Source organism: Ovis aries, chromosome 16, assembly GCF_016772045.2.
Source record: "Ovis aries strain OAR_USU_Benz2616 breed Rambouillet chromosome 16, ARS-UI_Ramb_v3.0, whole genome shotgun sequence".
Taxonomy (NCBI): domain Eukaryota; kingdom Metazoa; phylum Chordata; class Mammalia; order Artiodactyla; family Bovidae; genus Ovis; species Ovis aries.
This window is the reverse complement of record NC_056069.1, coordinates 62,293,791-62,316,561: the sequence shown is the minus strand read 5'-3', so window position 1 is coordinate 62,316,561 and position 22,771 is coordinate 62,293,791. Positions and strand designations below refer to the sequence as shown.

Below are 22,771 nucleotides of genomic sequence, written 5' to 3'. Positions count from 1 at the left end.
GACAGTTCTAGATAACTGACTTCCTGGAGAGAAGAGATGCCTTGAAGCTAGAAAATCAATCAATAGTTCCCTACTTTGTTATATTTTAATCCACCAAAAGAAAGAAAACACACAAACGCACAACGCCTAGTAGCTCGTATCCAAGTAGCAGAGTGATTAGCTATTGATTTTTCCTCCGTGGTACAGAGGAGCACTAGGATTTGATTGGAAGCCACTGCTCTCTCCTGTCTGAAACAAACAAGTAAGGAAAAGGAAAGCAAATACACAGAGGCCTAACAGTGTAGTTTAAATATGTAACATCTACCACCCACATTTAAATTCAAACTAAGTATAAATATCAAGTTGTGAGCTTATTTCATGCCTGATGATGCACTGCAAGCGTAACAAATGACTGCATTTATTAGACACAGACTTGAAATCTGGTCCCTGTGAGTGAGTGGCTTAGAGACCGGCAAGGGCTTCCCTGGTGGCCCAGTCGGTAAAGAATCTGCCTACAATGCAGGAGACCAGGTTCGATCCTTGGGTCAGGACGGTCCCCTGGAGAATGAAATAGCAACTCACTCCAGTATTCTTGCCTAGGAAATCTCATGGACAGAGGAGCCTGGCGGGCGACAGCGCACAGGGTCACAAAAGAGTTGGACAAGACTTAGCCACTAAACCAGAGTGAAGTGAGTGAAGTCGCTCAGTCGTGTCCGACTCTTCGTGACCCCATGGACGGCAGCCTACCAGGCTCCTCCGTCCATGGGATTGTCCAGGCAAGAGTACTGGGGTGGGTTGCCACTGCCTTCTCCCAAACCAAAAGAGACCTGCAAACACTTGATGCTTATTGGAGGATATGATGGGTATTGTGGGGTGGAAAGTGGCTGGTTCCCAGATCACCAAGAGCCTAGTACGTCACTCTCAGGAATCTGGATAGAGGAAATAGACCACTGTCTCTATGCATAATCTGTGTATGAAATTTGAACCCGTGCCTGGTACTCCAACTGCCCTGGGAACGGAGTCTTCCCTCTTCACTCACTCTCACCTGCTTCCCCCAGACCCCCTGAGGGCGCATAACCAGAACCTTGGCCACGATGCATGGTCCAGCTCCCTGCTGTCTGATCTCCGCTGATACCTATTACCTGCGTTCAAACTTGCCAGGCTTCATGCTGTATTGATCAACCACCCTACTGGAGTCATCTCTTTCACCCCACGAGGTCAATGGTCTATGGGGAGGTCATGTCTCTCCCTGGGAAGATCCTGGTGGTTCATCAGTTCTCCAGGCATCAATCAGCCTTGGCCTGAGTATCCTCCCAATTACAGGAGAAGGGATCTAGAGCATCTCTTCAACCTGGACAACCTGGAATTCCATCACCCACTATGCACCAGGCACACCAGGCCCCCAGAGACCTTGAACCCACCATCAGCTTGCTCCCAGATCCCCTTCTGGAGGGTTGTCTGCAGAGGCCGCTTCTCCAGCTTAGATAGCCTTCCCCTGAAAGAACCACTGGGCTCCATCTCATTGGCTTCAAATCTTTGCTCAAATGTTAGCTTTGCAACAGCTGTGACCTTGACTTTGACCTCTCAAACCCACGATCCCTGATGTTGGAAGCCGGATACAAAAGTTCACATCTTACATGATTCCATTTACATGAAATATCCACAATAAGAAAATCCACAGAAACAAAAAGCAGACTGCTGGCTGCCAGGGGATGGGAGGAGGGGAAATAGGGAGTGACTACTTAATGGGTACAGGGTTTGGGGGCTTCCCAGTGGCGCTAGTGGGAAAGAACCCACCTGCCAATGTAGAAAACAAAAGAGACACGAGTTCAATCTTGGAACTCTAAGATCCTCTGGAGGAGGGCATGACAACCCACTCCAGAATTCTTGCCTGGAGAATCCCATGGATAGAGGAGCCTGGTGCGCTACAAGTCCGTAAGGCCGCAAAGAGTTGGACACGACTGAAGCGACTTAGCATGCACAGGGTTTTCTTCAGGGTCACAAATATGTTTTGGAACTTGACACAGGTTGTACAACACTGTATAAATACTAAACGCCATCCGAAAGGTACATTTTAAAGTGATTAATTTTGTTATGTAAATTTCACTTCAATTTAAAAAGATTGCAACCTCACCAGTGACAGCGTGCCTGACTCAGCACCACTTTCCCCCACAGAACATTTCAACCACACCACGGGATTCCTGTGTGTCTTTTGTTGGTCGCCCCTGTCCAGAATGTAAACTCCACAAGGGCAATGCCTTCCCTCCGTTTTGATATCATCTCTAGGCCTAGAGGGCTTCCCCTGTAGCGCACCAGTAAAGAATCTGCCTGCAATGCAGGAGACCTGGCTTCCATTCCTGGGTTGGGAAGATCCCCTGGAGGAAGGAATGGCAACCCACTCCAGTATTCTTGCCTGGAGAATCCCAGGGATGGAGGAGCCTGTCTACAGGGTCACAAAGAGCTGGACACGATTGAACACTCACGAATGCTAGGCACGAACAGGCCTGGAACAAAGTAGGTCACGGACAAACATTTGTTGAATTGATAGACTTATGGATGATTTCTTTAATGCTTCATTAATGAAAGATCTTCCCTTTCTTGAATACTAATCTAAAGGGAGATGATTCTTGAAAAATAGGACTGGAGAGCCAATCTGGTCTAATGCTAAAATAAATTTTAACACAGGGAGGAGAAGAGCCCCGCATCCTATTAGAATTCCAGTTCACAACATGGAAAGCAAACAAACAGCCTGGCAAGGATTTAGAGGATCAGGACAACGGTATCCAGTGCTCAGCACTGCGGTCGTTTTTAATTTGCAAGGATTAGGAATGTCAACAAGCTTCGTGTTTTCCTCTAAATTCTAAAAGATAAATTAGCGCATTGATTTCCGCTAGAAGGAGAGCTGGAAAAACAAGGTCTCTAACACATGCTCGGTTTCTGCACGCGCATATATGTCCTGCATGTGGGTTCAAACACAGGAAATGCATTATACTTCCATTTAAAAGCAAAAAGTGGAGACGCGGTGAATCGGAGGGGACGTACCAATGAGCTCCTTATTCCTGACGTCCAAGGCCATGTTCCGCAGCGCAGTGGCCACGGCGCACACCACACGGTCATTGTCGATCCGCAGCAGTTCCACGAGGATGGGCAGGCCTTTCTCTTTCCGGACAGCAGCTCGGATATATACCGACCACTGCAAATGAGCGGAGGCCAAGGCGTTAGGAGCTGGGGTGGGTGGAAACCCTCCAAGCAAACAGCGCCTGTGGGTGTTCACACTGTCATCCACAGGCGCCAAAAAGGTTGAATTATCAAGACCTCCTTGTAGAATAGGTTGAGCATGTTAGACAGGTATTTAAAGGTTTTAAATTTATTTTTGCCTCCAACGTAGGATAGAGGGTTCAGGGTTAATGTTCATCACACTTCATTTCTCTGGTGCCAGCTTTCTCAGTCCAAGAGTTAAGAAAGACATTTGTGTGGTGTCTTTATACCTGATACTTTAAGATATGGAGGTTTGGGACAAGAAGGGCTGGTTATTGACATGAAGAGGAAAAGAAATCCTGGAAAAAGTAGAAAATGATACATGGTTGCACACAGGTGATCTAAAAAAAAAAACAAAGAAACTTGAATTTGGAAGTGGGGCAGAGAGATCTTACAGAAATTACTGTCAGTTAAGTTGTTTGCTCAATAATTAGGAGGAAATAAATTGGAAAAAGTACGGCCGAGGAGAGGTACATATGACATCAAAGTGTAAAAATTATAAAACTTAAAAAATTAAAATATATCATATCCAGGGCCATAATTCAACGTCTAATTTACAAGGTAAGCGTACAATTTCTTTTGAGTTACTGGTGGTTAGCCTTAGTAGAACACATCTAAGGCTTTTTATGGAAATGTGTTTGTCATATCAGGACAATGAAGCATGCAGATTCGTTGAACCAAACACAGGTAGGTTCAGGTTTTCTAGACATTCGAGTATACACACTTTATACTCCTGTACCGTGTTCCAGAGAAGAGCATGTGCCACAAAAATCAACCAGTATAAGGGATTAATCGGTTGCAACTTCATTTATGAGCTAAGAAAATGAAATTCATAACACGAGGTTCTGGATTCTGTGGCAGAGTCCTCCTGGGGACCACCGAAGGTGGACAGAGTCCCCACCCTCCCCGCCGGGCCCCGCCCCCCTTTCCCCATGGGGACAGGCACCCCAGAGCTGGCTCTCACCTGTGGCAGGCAGGGAGCCCCCTCTGGCAGTGAACGTAGGGCATATGCCATGCCTGCCACATCCTCAGCCCAGCCCTGCATGAAATATGAGATTAAAAAAACACACAACTTCATCCTGTCCTACGTTAGAGAAGTCACATTCACATAGTTTCTTATCCCCATCAACTTGGACCGTTCACTTTCTCCTGACCCTACACTGTGGTTCAGACTCTAGGAAGTGTGAGGGGGTGGGGGAGCAGAGGGAATTCACGACAGCACCCCTTGACTGCAATTAACTATTTCATAGCCCCAGTCTCAGGAAGCAAAGGAATGGATGGACAGAAAGTCTTAGACATGGAAAAAAAAAAAATCTCAGGGTTTGGAAACCGCTTCTCGAAATTTAGCTGCCAGGATGGGATATCCCTCCCAAGGTAAGGAGCTTCATGAAGCCAGTTCAAACTCTCCATCATGTCCATGGGAAATTTCATTTGCAATCTGACGTGCTGAGGCATGATTTTCATCTGCCCCTCCACTATTGCTAAGCCTTCTGATTTCCAGGTCCAGGAGTAGACTAGACACCTGAGCTTCAGCAGCCCATTCACCATTGGGTTCTTCCCTAAAACTAAGGAAAATGGAACTCAGAGCGTGGAGGCTATGTTCCCATATGGTAGGATGAATATCAACCATGCTTTTAATGCTGGGGAGATATTCTGCACCTTTTGGGAGACCAGAGTGGATATTTTTGGAACTCAGGCAGGCTGAACTCAGGCCCAAAGATGACCTCTTTCCTAGAACAACCTCATCCTAGACTACAGATGCTGGCTTGTCCATTTGTGGTCTCTTCTAATCCCCAAACTCCTGGGAGAGTGACACTACTGTTCTTATTTTATAGATGAGGAGATCTAGACACAAGATGTTAAGCAACTGCCCACAGGTCTCCTGTGCCCCTTGATCCCGAGTCCTCTCCCTCTAACTCTGCTCTCCGTGACTCTGATTGTATTCCCTCCTCACCAACATCTCATCGTGTCACTAAACCTCTGCGCTCAGTCCTTCCCCCTCTTCCGTTCTTCCCAGTATGGACAGAGGAGAATCTGGCCATGTTTGAAACAAACCAGGAAAGGTCCCCTATAACTTGCTTTTTCCTCCTTAGAAGCCTAGTTTTTATATACCTTCCTGTTGGATGGAAAGATGGTTTGGTGTTTGTAAAATGATGAGTCCTTCAGCTTTACCGAGAACTGATTTGAAAGGAATACAAATGGCTACGTATGGCTAAAAACGTGTACGAGTTGTAGATATACTTTTCTGGTATGAGAAAATGGTACACAGTAATATGCTCCAAGTGAGAAGGGAAAGACAAGACGATGGGTTTGATCTTATGTGAGAGACACATAGAAAAGAGCCTTTATTTTGAAACTTCTAGTTGTGTGTGTTTGTGTAGGTATGGAAAATCCCCAGCATTAGCTCAGCATGTCATGATTCACAATCAGTTATTAACAATTCATTCAAAAGATGTTGCAAGCTTCTAAAGTTTTCTTGACATCCAAGGATTTAGGATAGTGATGCTTTTTAAAAACACAATTATTTATTTAACTTTTGGCTGCATTGTGCGGTATGTAGGATCTTAGTTTCCTGATCAGGGATTGAACCTGCACCCCTTGAGTTGGAAGGCAGTCTTAACTACTGGGCCCTGGGGGACATCCCAGAATAGTGATGCTTTTTAAGCAGCAGCTGAGCAGTCTTGGAGCAGATCATGTATAACCCACATGTGAACCTTTGTGTAACCCAATAAGAAGGAATAAAGGGGTGAAAAGAGAGAAAGGCATGACGCAATATTTGGGAGATGGGGAATGTTTCCCAGGTGCACTGAACACAGAAGTGTGAGACTCATACAGAGTTTTTCCAAAAGAGAAGTGAGTTGCCTTGGGCAGCCCATGGGGTGTTAGTAAAGTATATGAGTTGCCAAGAGCTTTGTAAGTGAAACAAAAGTAGAAACATCACTGGCGTGAAAACAGATGAACAGGAAAGAAAAGGTTATGGTAATTCATTGTAACTGAGGTGGAAATCTTTGGACAGAACTTGATTTTTTTGCAGACAGAATGACAGCATCATGTACTGAGCCCGCCAGTGAGGAGGGAAGGGACAAAGCAGGTGTGGCTTTAGGAACGGTCCATGAGCTGAAGAGAGGACGCATGATGATTCAAAAGGAGAAGGAAGAAAAGGAAGAGGGGAAGAGTGAGAAAGAAGAGATGAAGAAGGAGGAGGAGAGGGAAGAGGAGAAAAAGGGGGCGGAGGAGAGGAGTTAGGGGAGGAGGAGGAGGAAGACCTGGTTCAGGAGAAATCATGGCCCCGGCTAAGGACCTGAGGCTGCAGAAGTTGATTGGGATGCATTGGAATGGCAGGCATTGGACTATGACTACCTGGGTTAAGTGGAGGGTGTGCTCTCAAGGGAGCTCAACAGTGGGAAAGGCGGTTATGGGCTGGGAAAGCATCTTGGACCAGAGATAGTCCAATCACCAACAGCCCCATCCCAGCTGAGAACCCAACAGGACAAGGAGGCTTGTTCTGGGCAAGAGGATACACAGGAGAGAAACTATCCCAGACAGACATGAATACTCGATCTCCATCCCCTGCAGGGATATGCCAGTAAGAGCCCCAAGTTTAGTGCCAACCACAGAGGGCATGAGAAGATGAAGTCTGACAAATGTAGCTAAGTGGTAAGCCTGAAGGAGCTGACAAATAGTTTGATTTGACTGAGTTTGCAAGAAGTGTTCGGATGAAGTGCTTCCCCCCTGCCCCCACCTTTTATCACATCAGGCAAAATGAGGGCTCCAAGATGACTTTCAAAAGAGAACATTTCCGGCTGTGAATCTGCAATCTTTTTCTGCTTCCAGCTTGGTAGATGATTGCCCTAAGAGTAGCCTGGGATGACCATATCTTCGTGACACCTTAAAGATGGCAGAAGAGCTGTCAGCCTGGGGGAAATAATTCAAAGAGAGGAGCTTCCCTCCTCACATACCTGCCTTTACCTGTTACATCAGAGAAAGTAGCTTGTACCTCCTATCTTGTTTGAGCCCTTGTGTATTTGGGGTGTCTCTTTGTTTTAGCAGCAGCTGGAATTCTTCTAAATAATGAGATGTGCTAGGGTATTTAAAATGAATTCTAACCATTGAATTCTAGCCCTAGGATTTAACTAGTGCTCTTGGAAGTATGCATGCTCATCCTTGACTTGTTCCTTGTAAAAATGACCCCTGGGATGCTCTTGTACCTTGTGTGTATACAACCCCTTGTGTGTATACACCCCCTTGTGTATATACTCCTATTATGGCACCTCTCATGTATGGTTTTGGACTTTCTGTTTATATGTTTACTATTCTGAAAGGTACCTGAGGGAATTACCAAGTCACATTCATCTCTTTATGTCAATTTTCTTCTAATTTCTGGCTCACAGATGGAAATTAAAAATGTTTAACTGGTAAGAGAAAATGTCAGGTTGATTTCTAGTACCAAGTGTGTGCTATTTAAGAATAGCATTTTCTCCACTGAAAGGAACTACATAAAAAGGACCAAGTGAAAGTCGCTCAGTCATGTCCAACTCTTTGTGACCCCATGGACTATACAGTCCATGAAATTTTCCAGGCCAGAATACTGGAGTGGGTAGTCTTTTCCTTTTCCAGGAGATCTTCCCAACCCAGGGATCGAATCCAGGTCCCCCACATTGCAGGTGGATTCTTCACCAGATAAGCTACAAGGGAAGCCCAAGAATACTGGAGTGGGTAGCCTATCCCTTCTCCAGGGGATCTTCCCGATCAAGGAACTGAACCAGGGTCTCCTGCATTGCAGGTGGATTCTTTACCAACTGAACTATCATGGAAGCCCCCAAAGGACCAAACCAACTGCAGTTATAGACAGGACCAGTAAGTTGAAGATTCTCCTGGAGGAGGAAATGGCAACCCACTCTAGTATTCTTGCCTGGAGAATTCCATGGACAGAGGAGCCTTGTGGGCTACAGTCCACGGGGTCACAAAAAAGTCAGACACGGCTGAGTGACTGAGCACAGCGCAGCAAGTTCTAACCGCTTCTACAAAAGTGTAATCAGAGTTTGAAATGATCATACATCTCTTTGGGAGTCTCTCCTAAAGCCACACTCATCCTTAATTCTCTGTATGGGGACAGAACTTTTGGTGCAGGGTTTAGGAATAGTTGCTTATCCTCAGGGCTGGAAGGACACAATACTGAGTTTCATGTCCTGGGCCATCACAGCTCTGATCATGTCGGGACACTCAATCTGAAATTTCCATGTTAGAATTCCTCTGTGTCCCCACTGCTTGGGTAATTAACCATGGCAGCTCCCAGGCTAGCCCAGGTCTTAAGCTGGGCTCAGAAAGGATTCCTTCTACAGATAGTTTTACAGCTGCTCTCGGAATCCTTGGAATTTCCTATGGAGATTGGTTGTACCTGCAAAGTACCAAGCCTAAATCAACTTTATACACGAATGGGCCCAACAGGTTTAAAGATGCTGCCGCAGTGTCTTCTCACTGGCATTACTGCTGGAGAAAAGTCAGCTGTCATCCTTATCTTTGTATGCAACATGTCTTTTCCTCTGGCTGCTTTTAAGATTTCTCTCTTTATTACTGATTTCGAGCCGTTTGATTATGAAGCACGTTGGTATAGTATAGTTTCTTCATGTTTCTTAGGCTTGGCTTGGTGAGTTTGTGGTTTTCATTAAACTTGAAAAATATGGAACCATTTGGAAGACTTTTCAACCATCATTTCTTCAATTTTTTTTTTTCCTGTTTTCTTTCTCCCTTCTCTCACCTCTCCTAGGGGAACTTTAATTGCATGTATAGTAGACCACTTGAAGCTCATGGATGATCGGTAGCTTTTTCTTTTTCTCTCATCATTTCATTTTGTATAGTTTCCAGGGCTATATTTAAATTCATTAATCTTTTCTTCAGCAATGTCTAAGCTGCTCTTAATCCCATTCCGTATGGCTTTTGTTTTTCTTCCAATGCAGTTTATTTTCAACTCTGGCAGTTTTACTTGGGCCTTTCCTATATTGCCTACACTTCTAATGAACTTTCTGAACAAATGGAGTAAAGTTATAATAACTGCTTCTCTGATGTTTTTAACATCTTGGTTGGTTTTGACCTGCTTTTGAATGATTGATTTTTCTCCTCATTATGAAATCACATTTTCTTGTTTATTTTCAATTGGATGTCAGATATTCTCAATTTTAATGCATTGGATGATGGGTATTTTTGTATTCCTATAGGTATTTTTAAACTTTAGTCTAGGATGCAGTTACTTTACTTGCAAACTATTGATCCTTTGCATCTCAGTTTTAAGATCTGATAGGGAAGACTAGGGCATATTTAGTCCAGGGATAATTATACCTAATTACTGAGGCAAGACTCTGAGAGTGCAATGCTCAAGGGTCCACGAATCACAAGGTCTTCCTGAATGGCTCTGGGGAAAGCACACTATATCCCTGCGTGAGTGCCAAGTTTCATTTTTGTCTAATAACTTCAGGAGTTTTTTTCTTCAGCCTTGGGTACTTCCCTCTCATGCATGCACTGACAACTTTCTACTGAATATCTGAAGGGGACCCTCTGAAGATTTCTGGGGTTCTTTCTAGGTGTGACTTTCTCTTCTTTGGTATTGTCCTTAAGCTCTGGGCTTCCCTATGGCTCAGATGGTAAAGAACCCGCCTGCAATGTGGCAGACCTGGGTTTGATCCCTGGGTTGGGAAGATTCCCTGGAGAAGGGAATGGCTACCCACTCCAGTGTGCTTTCCTGCAGAATTCCAAGGACAAAGGAGCCTGGCAGGCTATCGTCCATGGTGTCAGAAAGAGTGGGACATGACTGAATGACTTTGACTTTCACCTCTAGTCACCTTGGTCTCCCTAGATTCCCAGTTGTATCTCCTTAGCTCTGAGTGTCCGCTGAGCTTCTCCTGGGTTTTTAATCTTTGTGCTATGGTCTGAAAATTCTCCCAAGACAGCGATCCGTCTCTCAGAGCTCTCTTTCTTCATTGACTAATGCTTAGTGTTTTAACAACCAGTGTTTCATGTATTTTTCTGGTTTGTTTCTGTTGCTGCTGTTATTGCTACTTAAAGGTACTTGGTACTCCATGTTGGCATCTTGGCTGGAAGGGAAAGTCCCTCAGCTTTAGCTGTTTCTACAATTTCTGAATGTACTTCTATCACTCAGCACTTTGCTATTCAATGACACTGATGAAAGTAAGCCAGACTGTCCAAAAATGGGCTTACTCTCTGGTCCGTTTGGATGTGTGTGGCATTTATAACACAGATGCAGCCCTTACCATCAGGACTGCTTAGTGGGGTCCTAGGAGAAACCACTAGGTACTCTGTGGTTGGAACCAATGGCCTGGTTTTGAACCTATTCCTCCCCATCTCCTCCTGAGGTTGGATCATCCTTGTCCTGCTTCAGGCTGGTCATCACGTCCAAGTGAATGCATTGTGTCTAGGAGCCTGCTAACTAGGCAGAGTCCTCAGATAACCTCTGTTTATTCTGACCCAATTACTAACCCATGAGGCATGATGCCTCATGCCCCATTTTTTCATCATAATCTTTCACGACTCTGTTTCTTTGCATTTAAACCTTATGCTTTATATACCACTGTTAACTAGGACAATGATCTTTGTCTTAGATGTTAAACCATGATATTTACTTTTATCTGTTACACTCTACTCATTTAGCCTAGTTCATTTTTTAATGATATACCAATTGCTAAGCCACACTAAATTCAATGCCCCTCTTAAGTTCCCTGTCCTTTGGAATAAGTCTCACATTTCCCAATTGTCTTTATTTTTTATTCATTTGGGCCACATGGCTTCTATTTCCTTCTCACTACATCTATGTCACTATTATGTTACTTCATTAAGTATTAACAGATTAATATCCAAGTATCTCTTTATTTCATCTAACTCTGAACATAAATGGGAAAATAATAGACTCTCTGAGAATAGTCACTTTTTAGGTAGAACGCTGACCACACAAAGATATCTAAAATGTTTGATTTAAAAAGCAATAGAACAGATGTATTTTGACAGTTCTAATCCTGAGTTTCCATAGAGTTCAACTCCGATAAAAATAAACCACAAATGGGAGCATTCATTCACATTTTGGAACTCTTCAAACTACTACATCCAACTGTTTTAATATTCTGTGACAAAATCGTTTCAGTGTAAATGAGGAAAAGGTAACTGAAGTCCATGTTAGCTAAGAAAAACATTTCACTTTGCTTCTGCCATTATGTTTTTCTGATGCTCATAAACCAAGTAATGAGTGTTTTAAAGTTTAAAAAGTATGTGGGGCCATTATGAAGATCTAGTTTGCTAGTCAATTTGCCACAGAAGTGTGTGCCGCACATCCCCCCATAAAGAGAAGTTATTGTTTCGGATGATGAGGTCTATAAACAGCTCTCTCCGTGTAAAATTCGGATGCTTTACCTTCACGTTTCTGCTTTTGTTTGGATCATAAAAGTTAAGGACGCTTAAAGAACACCACTAAATTTCAACAGTTGCTGTAAAATACACATTCCTAGAACCCTAGGTTTAGACAGTAATGCTGTCTTCATGAAAGCTGATGCTGTTTGTGCATCCTTAGTCAATCTTTTAATTGCTCAAGTATGTTTGGTTTTGGTATAAGCTATTCTCATCTTTAAAAAGTAATAACTATTTATCAGTGTTGGCTTAATGACAATCTTCTCAAATCACTCCTACAGCTTATCTATCTTCCCTTCCCACCATTTAACATGGTGCCTTACTAAATTATACAAAGAATGATGATAATGTGGTACTGACCTTTATGCACGCTTGTGTATTTGTATTTTTATAAGAAAATTCTTATACAAGCACATACATTTATAACTATGCACAAATATTCCCTAAAGGCCCTTTGCCTTGAACCAAGGATTATCTCCTTTGTCTAAAGCCATCAGGAAGGCCAGTGCTCTGTAAAGCAAGGATGACACCCTGAGAGTCAAAATTCTACTTTAACTATTGGAATAAAAGTCTTTCTAAAATGCTTTGTCTTCTAAAATTATTAGTAATCATTTAACATTTTCTTGATGACAGTTAATATTATAACCATCGGTGACTAGAATAAATGAAATAGTCAAAACACTGAATGGCCTCTGACATTGTTTTCTTTCTTGCATCCTTATATTTACTTCTTCTAACTCCCCTATCTTTTCACTTTGCCATCAGGATATCTATTTGCTCTTCTTACCACAGATCTGTGTGCCTGCTTACAAGAGTAACTCCTTGCATTTTTAAATCTGTTGCTTGAAATCTGATGAAGGCTGGGAAATCCAATGGTCATAGTTGTTAAGCTTTGTCTAAAATACAGAATGGCTCTTGTGATGTTGATTTTAGCTGTTGTAGACCATTCTGCCTCTTAGTAGTTTCTATTAATAATAAAAAATTACCAATTCAATGCATCTGGACATATGGGGATGAATTTTACACTGCGGATAACTAATGTTCAGGTTAATGCACTGAAAACAGTCAGAAAGATGTTATTGCTAGAAAATTCTGAGAATTTTTATCAGACTTCTTCATTAATTCTCGTTATATAACCCAAAGCAGGAGAGAATTTTTGAATATCAAAATACTATAAATCAGTATAAAACAGTATAAATTGTAAATTTATTGTTTTATTACTCCAAACACCTAAAGACCCAGGTGACCTGGTTATATGAGACACAGAGCCTGTGTCTTTAACCACCAAATTAAATACAAAGACCAATGCTTCAGGAATCGTGGAACTGGGCAATGACATCAAAATATGCATCCTAAAAAACACTGATGAGTCTGAAAACTGAAAAGAAAACAGTTCTCCCATAATTCCTATCAATTTTATATCCTACTGACTACATATTCCCAATTGAATCAAAGGACCAAAAAAAGAATCATAAATTATGATCATCTGAATACGCGCTACTAACTGCTTAGTGACTGACGGATGTTTATAAATATAAAAGACTTCTATTCATAAGAAAGACATATAGACATAGACACTAGTTCAGTTAAATGTTTGTATCTCAGCATTATTGCTCAGCCAAGCACAGGGCTTAGCAGTGGGGTACAAAGAAATAAATGGAACCTAGTTTCTGCTCTTAGAGGTCTTACAGACCAGATTCTCTTCTAGAGGACATCCTTAGTAACTTAACAAGGAATAATTGAATAACTGGAGATATTTATCCTTAAATATGTTGTGGAGGTGTACAGTTCTTGGTACGTGACATGTCTTTTTTCTCTGGCTGCTTTTACGGTTATCTCTTTATTTCTGATTTTGAGCAATCTGATTATAATGTACCTTGGTATAACTTCTTCATGCTTCTGGTAGTTTCTTGAGTTGCTTAGATGTGTTAGTTTGTGGTTTTCATTAGATTTGGAACATTTTGAATCCTTATTTCTTCAAATAGCTTTCTCTTTCTCCTTTCTCTCTCTCGTCTTGTTTTGGACTCCATTAATACATATATATCAGGCCACTTGAAGCTCACGCACTGATGCACTGTCCATTTTTTTCCTTTTTTTTTTTTTTACTGCGTATTTCATTTTTTATAGTTTACAATCACTGTCTTTCAGTTCATTAAACTTTTCTTCTGCAATGTCTAATCTGCTATTGATTCCATTCCATGTATTTTTCATTTAAGACGCTACATTTTCAACTCCAAAGGTTTTATTTGCATCTTTATACATTTTTCAGGTTTCTAATTCATTTTCTGAACACATGGGATACAGAGCTTAACTTTTGAAGCAAAGGTTGAAGTCTTACAATCAACATCTTCTAGCGCTCAAAGACATTTCTCCATTTTTAACTTGTTCTTATAAGAACCTAACTATTTGGCAAGTAAAAATAATAATTCATTAAAAAAATCAAAATATAGCAAACTTGCCATCATCTAGATGGCTTTGCATTTCAGATCAGACTCTGCTCTAGAAAGCATCCTTTCCCATCCCCTTTAATCCATCCTCCAAGGCTAGGGAGCTGGGTGGGGACTTGCAGCAACTTAGTGTTCTTGGGTGTTAAGTGACAACCTTTTGGCCTATGACATCCTGCATCTTTGAATCTAGCTTTGTGACTGACCTGCATGATGTCTGGGGAAGCCGCCCATGACTGGTTCTGCTTAAAGACAATGCACCCGGGACACATTAAGATGCTTTAACTTTCCCAGAGCCACAAAGCTTAGAAAAGTTTTGAACTGTGACTGGAGTCAAAGCCTCCTAACTTTAGATGAAAGTTAAGACTCAGGAAAAGTTCAAGGAAATGACTTCCATGACTGTCTTCTTCCTAGCTCTGCAAGGCTATCCTCTGGCATTCTGCCTGGTAAGACTCTAATTTTGAAACTTTTCTTTGGATGAAAGCAAAGGACAAATTCACTTCAATCCCTGCTCCACCTGAATTCTTCAAGGACAACATTAGAGATGACGTAAGGGCAGAGAGGGAAAGGAATAATTATGCTCATTCCTAAAACTCTTAAGAGAAGAGGTGGGGCTGGCATGCATGAGTCAATAGCCAGCTCCTGGGAAGTATCATCAGGGGCTGGGTCCCAAGAGCTGCACCCCAAGAGCTGGAAGGTCACATCCAGGAAAGATGGTGCTGCAGCTGAGATTGTAGAAATGGAAAAGATGATGGCAGGGACAGAGAAGTGACAAGAGGCAGGTATTGGAAGATCTGATAAGAAGAGAAGGTATTACTGCAGGACAATACTGAAGCCAGTATGTGTGGGTACCCATGGTACTGAGCTTCTGAGAGTGATCTAGAGCTATGTGTCTATATCAATATTGTTTTGAAGAAAAAATGAATGGTAAGGAAAGGAGTGATGTATGAATATTCTAAAACTCCAAGCATTGATATTAAATGAATGGAAAATGGAAAGCTGAGGTTTAAACTCCCTCTCTTGATATTTTCCCCATATTCCCTCATTCTTCTAAGAGGTTAACACTCTTTTATGCAAAAAGGCAATTTAACTCATGGAACTAGCAGTGACCAAACTCAAGAATTCTTGGTTATCATGAGTCCCTCCTTTCTACCCAAAAGGAAGGTCATGAAAACTTTCTGTGAGAACCCATCAGGAAGGCTGTGTGTTTATAAAAATCCAGAGAAAAAGACCCTCCTAGTATCTTTCCCAACCATATAATCGCTTTAATTTAACATTTTGTCAAAGATAACTAGTAACATTATTCTTCCCTGTAATCCCATAATTTAAAAATGCAAGCGGTTCTTTTCCTTTGGGCACGAGCCCAGCTTCGATATTACAGGATTCACAGGGGTTTTTATATGAGATGTTTGGGTATCAGCTCTGTCAGTGGCAGTGCTTTGAAAAGCCTCGGCATGCTCCCAGTCACCTCTGAAAATAAAGGAACTCAGCTACACAGACAGAATGGAAAGCATATCACAGCATCTTCCATGACTATACTGACATCTATTCCTCTGTGTTTTGCAGGCATCTTCAAGGACCTCCTTAAGAAGACTTTTTCAAAGAAATATATTTCTAAGTCCAACAGTTCAATGGAACTCTTTTTTCTCTAACATCCTTGGAAAACTTGATTAGAATAGCACTTCTCAAAATTGGACTTCTCTTATTTTCTAAGAACCGTCTCGTGCTTCCAGATTTCTTTCTTATTGTAACAAACCAGTCATACCTTCCAGCTCCCTGCAGCCAAGTTCTGCAGGGCGCCCGCCGCCCCTTCCAGCGTGTCTGCATTGGAGCACTCAGAGAGCAGTGTGAGGTAGGGTTTGACTATGGATGGGTGCCACAGCATCTGGATCCCTTTTGGTGGTTCTGCACAGTCTGGAAGAGGTCCTACTCCATCCCACTGGCGGAAAAGAAATGAGAGAGCAAACATCTTTAACATCATCACACTTCCCAACATTGCCCTCTGCAAACATCCAAGACGAAATCCAAAGCAGTGTGTCATGACATTTGGAGAATGGCAGGCAGGATATGGCATCAGCAGCCCAAGGACCACCCAGAACGGGAGAGCCATTCCTGCCCACCGAGAGCTTCTGACGGAGGGTGGAGCAGGGACACAAGTGAATGTAACTGGCAGTAGAACAGTTAAGTGCTCTGTGAGCAGTTGTAGCAACCGTTACAGGGAGGAAGGAGAAAAGGTAAGCTAGTTTCGATTGGGCAGGATGGAAGAAGACTACAGATCAAGGCAGCAACCTTTACAGTAAGCTAAGCATACGGTAGGCATAGCGTCGGAGTGAGACTATCGAGTGTCCACTTCTTACACACAAGTGTTAACTGTGATGAATTTCTAAATTGCTTATAAAATACATATTTTGTATCATGCATCGAACCTGGACTGGCGATTCATCTGTAAAGTAATTAACCTCCAATTAAAATAAATAAATTTATATTTAAAAAATAAAAATCACTGTAAACCAATAAATGAATAAATAAATGTCCAAGTAAAATGTGAAAAAAACACATATTTTGTCACTGCATCTATGAGCATCAAACTAATGACAGAAAGTACAAAAGAGAAAAGAATGCTATGGTTTATTAGATACTCTGCCATGAGCTATAGGCAAATTTTGATCTTACAGAAATTCTGATGTTTGTTTTGAACTGAGTCTGAGTTAAAATATGTAATTAAAAAATTAACTGCACATATATTTTAAGTTATGGATTATATGCAAAAGGCAAATGAATAGAGCCTTACAAATGACAGCTTTGAAGATCGTGTAGCAATTTGGATCAATGTTTACAACAGAAGTTAAATAAACAAAGCAGGACACAAAGCTGTAAAGGGTTTGTGCTGGGTACCAAGTAAAATGTATCATTGAAAAATGTAAGGATAACAAATATTTATTTATAACATGTGTAGGTCTTTCATTTTTCCTACATTTCTAATAGCCTGTTCTATTACTCTTATAATTTAAAAAAATATTGAGTTCCAATAATGATTCTGATCTTTGATCACATTTAGCCTTTATCTTTCATTAAAAATAAAGGTAATGGTATAATGAAGGTAGAAACGAAGTAATATGTGTAGAAAAAATATTCCCGTATTCATTTTTAAGAAAAGCCATAGCAAAACAGAAGGATTATTTTATAGTACTACATCGGAAATATTAAGTTATTTATCTCCTTATTTGTATTTATTAATGATTGCTGAACATATAATCTAAATGACATATATACTAAGCTTTCTCACAGATATTTTATGTACATAAGTATATGCGCATGTGTGTCCATATACATGTATGTATATCAGTGAAGACAAAATTGTATTTCAGAATCTGTTAGTGCCTTCATTCTGAAATCTTACCTGAAAGAAAATATAGCTCATGTTGTATCCTTGTAACAAAAATAGAAGTGTTTATAGAAATAATAAAAGCTTTTTTAACAGGCAATAAGAATTACAAGAATCTCATCCCTTATTTTCCAAGAGAAAAATGAAAAAGCCATACCTTCTTTTTCTCAATTATGATACAGCTTAACTTAAGGCTAAAGAATAGAGATGAATGACATTCCATCAATGGGTGAGACATCCGATTAAAGGTCATTTTCAATGAGTGTCACTCAATCTCAACTTTATAACAAGAACACTCAAAGTGGAGACCTTCCTGTTCTTTCAACTTAAGCCACTTCTAAACTGTTCAAAGAAGACTTTACACCTGTGCACAGCCTATCAATGAAACCAGTCCATCTCTTTTAAATACATTAAAAAAAAAAAGAAAGTGAACCAGACTTGTCACATTGCTCCTGGTTCATTATTTGAGGCTGGCTCACTGCACTGGATAGAAAGGGAGCAGCAGCCAAAAGGAAAGAGTCCTTTCGCGAATTTGTTAACTTCGATGCTGAAGCAGGAGTGATGTTGGCTTCTCAAAAGAAACCAGCTGTGGGGACTGAATTTCTCTGCTACTGCAACAGGAAATGGAAAATTCTTTCTTTTTTTCATTTTTGTAGTGACCCAAGGACAAAAGAGCAGACAAAACCAAGGGGGGTCTTGGAATGCAGGAATGGAAAAAACAGACCTTTTCATCTTTCCCTTCCCCATGTTGTAATTATTAACGGATTTCAGGTCCTCCCGAGCAGTATAACCTGTCTCCCCTCCTACCCCATAGGGAGAAGGTACTTGTCTTACTCGTCCCCTCACCCAATATACGTGCCTCATCCAATCAGCAAAGGACCCGCAAGACCCCCATCCCGCTCCTCGTACTCTGGTTATAAAAGTGGACTAAGGACCCCTGTTCAACTTTGGTTCTCCCTTGAGCTGGCCTGCTGTTCTAACAGCCTCTCCCACTCTGCTGCTGCTGCTAAGTTGCTTCAGTCGTGTCCGACTCTGTGTGCCCCCATAGACGGCAGCCCACCAGGCTCCCCCATTCCTGGGATTCTTCAGGCAAGAACACTGGAGTGGGTTGCCATTTCCTTCTCCAATGCCAGAAAGTGAAAAGTGAAAGCGCAGTCGCTCAGTCGTGTCTGACCGTTAGCGACCCCATGGACTGCAGCCTACCAGGCTCCTCCATCCATGGGATTTTCCAGGCAAGAGAACTGGAGTGGACTGCCATTGCCTTCTCTGTCTCCCACTCTACTAAACTTTATTTCCCTCTCATTCTGTCTCATGTTTGGAAATTCTTTTCCAACTCGCGCCTGGACCACAATTTTGTCATCTCCTTAGAACTCTGAAGCTATCATGTTCATATAAAAGTTTAGATTTCACATCAACACTCAGCTCAGCGTGGATGAAACTTCCCTCTTGTAAGAGCCAACATAACAGAGGGAGGTATAGAGAAGCAATGTTTGCATGCTCATTACTACATGCGACAGATAAACTATAAAAAGTACAAAAAAAAAAAAAAAGCTGTGTTATCATTTGCTGGGTTTCATCTGTTTCTTTTTTTTTTAACTTCTGTCCAATAAAACAGGATAAACGGCTGAATCAGTAGACAGTCTTCCTCCATTCTGACATGTGATCTATGTAGATCTTAAATACCTTTCATTACAATCCTTTCTCAGTGGCTACAGAGAGAATCTGAAGGCAATAAAAGGAAAACTGATGTGAATACAGATAGCCTTTGACAGCAACGATAGGAGTTCGAAGGGGATTCTGTGCTATTTCAGAACGCTGATGACACCCTGGCACATCAATACAGAGGAAAAAGAACTATCTCAAAGCCAGGGTATGCTGCCTTTATCTGGGTACTTTCCTCAAACTTCTATTGAGTTAATAGAGAAAGAAGTATCGATTGACTGTCCATTATAAAATAGATTTTGATCACCTATATAAGAGTGGAAGTCTTCTTTAAGAGCTGTGCTAACACCTGATGTCATGTCGCCTAGCCAGTCAACACCCACAGGACTATGGGGTCATGGTGGCACCAGAGTCAGACTGAAGGCATGAAACAATCCTGCAGTTGTACACTGTTAATGCCAACCTTCTCCTAGAGCAAAGATCCATAAAAAGTCAAGGGATATGCAACTCTTTTACCAAAATACTGGAAATACATCATTTATAAATTTAAATATAAGATGCATTTATCCTAAAATTTCTTCAAAACTGCCATAAGGATTGAAGAAGGCAAGCACTGGCTAAGTCTTTAACACAGCCAAAACACTGATCACCCAGCTATGTTGATCCTAAGAACACAGAACTCAAATTTATAAGTAAGCCTTGAGTGAGTCAGTGAAGTGAATGAAGTCACTCAGTCGTGTCCAACTCTTTGCGACCCCGTGGACTGTAGCCTACCAGGCTTCTCTGTCCATGGGATTCTCTAGGCAAGAGTACTGGAGTGGGTTACCATTTCCTTCTCCAGGGGATCTTCCTGACCCAGGGATCGAACCCGGGTCTCCCGCATGGGAGGCAGATGCTTTAACCTCTGAGCCACCAGGGATTATGCAAACTGTATTTGTTTCTTAACTCTTTGCTTTTAACTTTTAACAGGGCATATTACCAAAGTTTTCCTAAGAACTTGAAATATGAAAATAATATATAAAGAAACAAAATACTGCCTGGTCAGGAGGGAGAACTTTCTGTGTCCTGAACCCAAGGCACAACCAACAGAGAAAGTATTTCCAAGAAAACAACAGGGTTTTTGTTGATCCTATTGGCTGCATCATCGCAAGCAGCGACATACAAACACACACTCACACACAAGGAAGGAGGCTCTCAGTAGACACGGAGTCTGCCAGTCCCTTGGACCTCCAGCCTCCAGAACTGTGAGTAATAAACTTTTGCTTGTAAGCCATGTGGTCTAGGGCATTTTGTCACAGCAGCCTGAGCTGAGCAAGACAGCAAGCACTGAGACAATGCCGTCTCAGAGGTAGGAGGACCCTCCAGTTACACCATGGCTTTCCTGCCGTGGAGCTTTCTTGAGGACAGGCTAGTGTGTGAGGCACGATTATACTGAGAGTAGATCACAGAACAAACAGGCTGGTTTGTCATCCCAAGTAGTACCACATTCCAATACCATATCATCAGAACTTTTTTTTTGGTTATATGTGTATTTATCAGACTATTTTCCACTGCAAATTATTACAAGATATAGAACATAGTTCTCTGTTGTTCTGTCGGTAAGTCCGACTCTTTTGTAACCCCATCGACTGTAGCCGGCCAGCTCCTCTGTGCATGGGATTTCCCAGGCAAGAATACTGGAGTGGGTGGCCATTTCCTAACCCTAACCCTTAAATCTTCTCCAGGGGATCTTCTTGACCCAGGATCAAATCCACGTCTTCTGCACTGGCAGGTGGGTTCTTCCTCACTGAAACACCAGGGAAACCCCACAGTTCTCTGTGCTATATCGTAAATCCTTATTATGCTTTTATTTTATATGTAGTAGTATAGTATTCGGAGAAGGCGATGGAAGTGCTCTTGCCTGGAAGATTCCATGGATGGAGGAGCCTGGTGGGCTGCAGTCCATGGGGTCGCTAGGAGTCGGACACGACTGAGTGACTTCGCTTTCACTTTTCACTTTCATGCATTGGAGAAGGACATGGTAACCCACTCCAGTGTTCTTGCCTGGAGAATCCCAGGGACGGGGGATCCTGGGGGGCTGCCGTCTATGGGGTCGCACAGAGTAGGACACGACTGAAGAGACTTAGCAGCAGCAGCAGCGGTGTAGTATTCTTGGCTGGAGAATCCCCATGGACAGAGAAGACTGGCAGGCTACAGTCCATGGGGTTGTAAAGAGCTGGACACGACTGGGCAACTCAGCACATCACAGTGTATATCTGTTAATACCATATTTCTAATTTATCCCTCCTCCATTTCCCCTTTGGTAACCATAAGTTTGTCTTCTGTGTCTGTGAGTCTGTTTCTGTTCTGTAAATCAGTTCATTTCTACTATTTTTTAGATTCTATATGTAAGTGATAACATAGATTTGTCTTTCTCTGTCTGACTTACTTCACTTCGTATGATTACCTCCTGGTCCATCCATGTTTCTGTAAATGGCATTATTTTGTTCTTTTTCTTTGTACCAGTATTTTTCTTTACTGGCTTTAAATGAATGACTGATATCAGTAAGTTGAATCAGTGAAAAATTTATATCATTTACTTTAAAAAATTGCCAGAATTGAAAATATGTATTATCTGTCTCTGACAGGTAGTGCTCAAATATTTTTAAAAAGAAAGAGAATAAGATGCCCCCATATGAGATTCCAAGTGGCTGCTGAAATCTGCACATGATGCTTTTTGATGTAGTCACGGTCAGGGAAGAACAGACTGGCCACTGATTGAAAGGAGTGCTGGCTAAGGAAGAGCTGTGGCAGTGGGCTCAAGGTGTGATTTTTTTTTAAACCTTTCTTTAGAATGGCTTTTAATACTTTTATGTCTCCTTAGGACTCAAATTCTATTGAAAAGATTTTTCTCAGGACTTCCCCGGTGGTCCAGTGGTTAAGAATCCACCTTGCAGTGCAGGGAACTTGAGTTTAATCCCTGGTCTGGGAACTGGTGGCTTCACAGGTGTCACAGTAGTAAAGAATCTGCCTGCCAGTGTAGGAGACGTAAGAGACTCGGGTTCGATCCCTGGGTCTGGAAGTTCCCCTGGAAGAGGGCATGGCAGCCCACTCCAGTATTCTTGTCTGGAGAATCCCATGGACAGAGGAGCCTGGTGGGCTACACAGTCCATGGGGTCGCAAAGAGTCAGACACGACTAAAGCAACTTAGCACTCATACAGGCACAGGGAATAAGGTCCCACATGCTGCGGGGCAACCAAGCCCACAAGCCGTAACTACTGAGTCTGTAGCAACAACTAGAGTAGCCTGGGCCGTGCAACCAAGGCTTGATGGAGCCAAATAAATAAATACATATTAAAAAAAGATTCCTCTCTCAGTTGCTTTGAGGACGGAATTATGGAAGCCATTTGTTCCTCACATGAAGAGAAAGGTCTGACTTAGAGATAAAAATTGGAAAGTTAAAAAACTGGAAATTAAGGATGTTCATACAACGTTCTTTGCACACATGGGATTGTTTTTAGGGCATGGTGGCTCACAAGTCCAGCTATTACATTCATAAAAGTCCCTACTGAATAGAATTAACAAGGGAATTTCAGCTGCTTCCTCTGCAAAAGCTTACAACCACTGCAGTCTCTGCTTTCAAGGCGCTGGGTT

At 42.0% G+C, this 22,771-nt stretch overlaps 1 protein-coding gene across 3 annotated transcripts in view; it reads right to left on the bottom strand.

Moving 5' to 3' along the window:
- The window catches only part of CTNND2 (catenin delta 2), a 1,117,159-nt gene that overhangs the window by 111,118 nt on the left and 983,270 nt on the right, over positions 1-22,771 (bottom strand). For 2 of the 3 annotated variants that reach the window (XM_027980164.3, XM_042233932.2), the window contains 3 exons: positions 15,856-16,029; positions 4,202-4,276; positions 3,022-3,172 (listed from right to left, as the gene is read on the bottom strand). In XM_027980164.3, coding sequence (XP_027835965.2) covers positions 3,022-3,172; positions 4,202-4,276; positions 15,856-16,029 — 400 coding nt within the window. The remainder of the gene's footprint in view (positions 1-3,021; positions 3,173-4,201; positions 4,277-15,855; positions 16,030-22,771) is intronic. The other variant, XM_027980165.3, reaches the window with a different exon arrangement.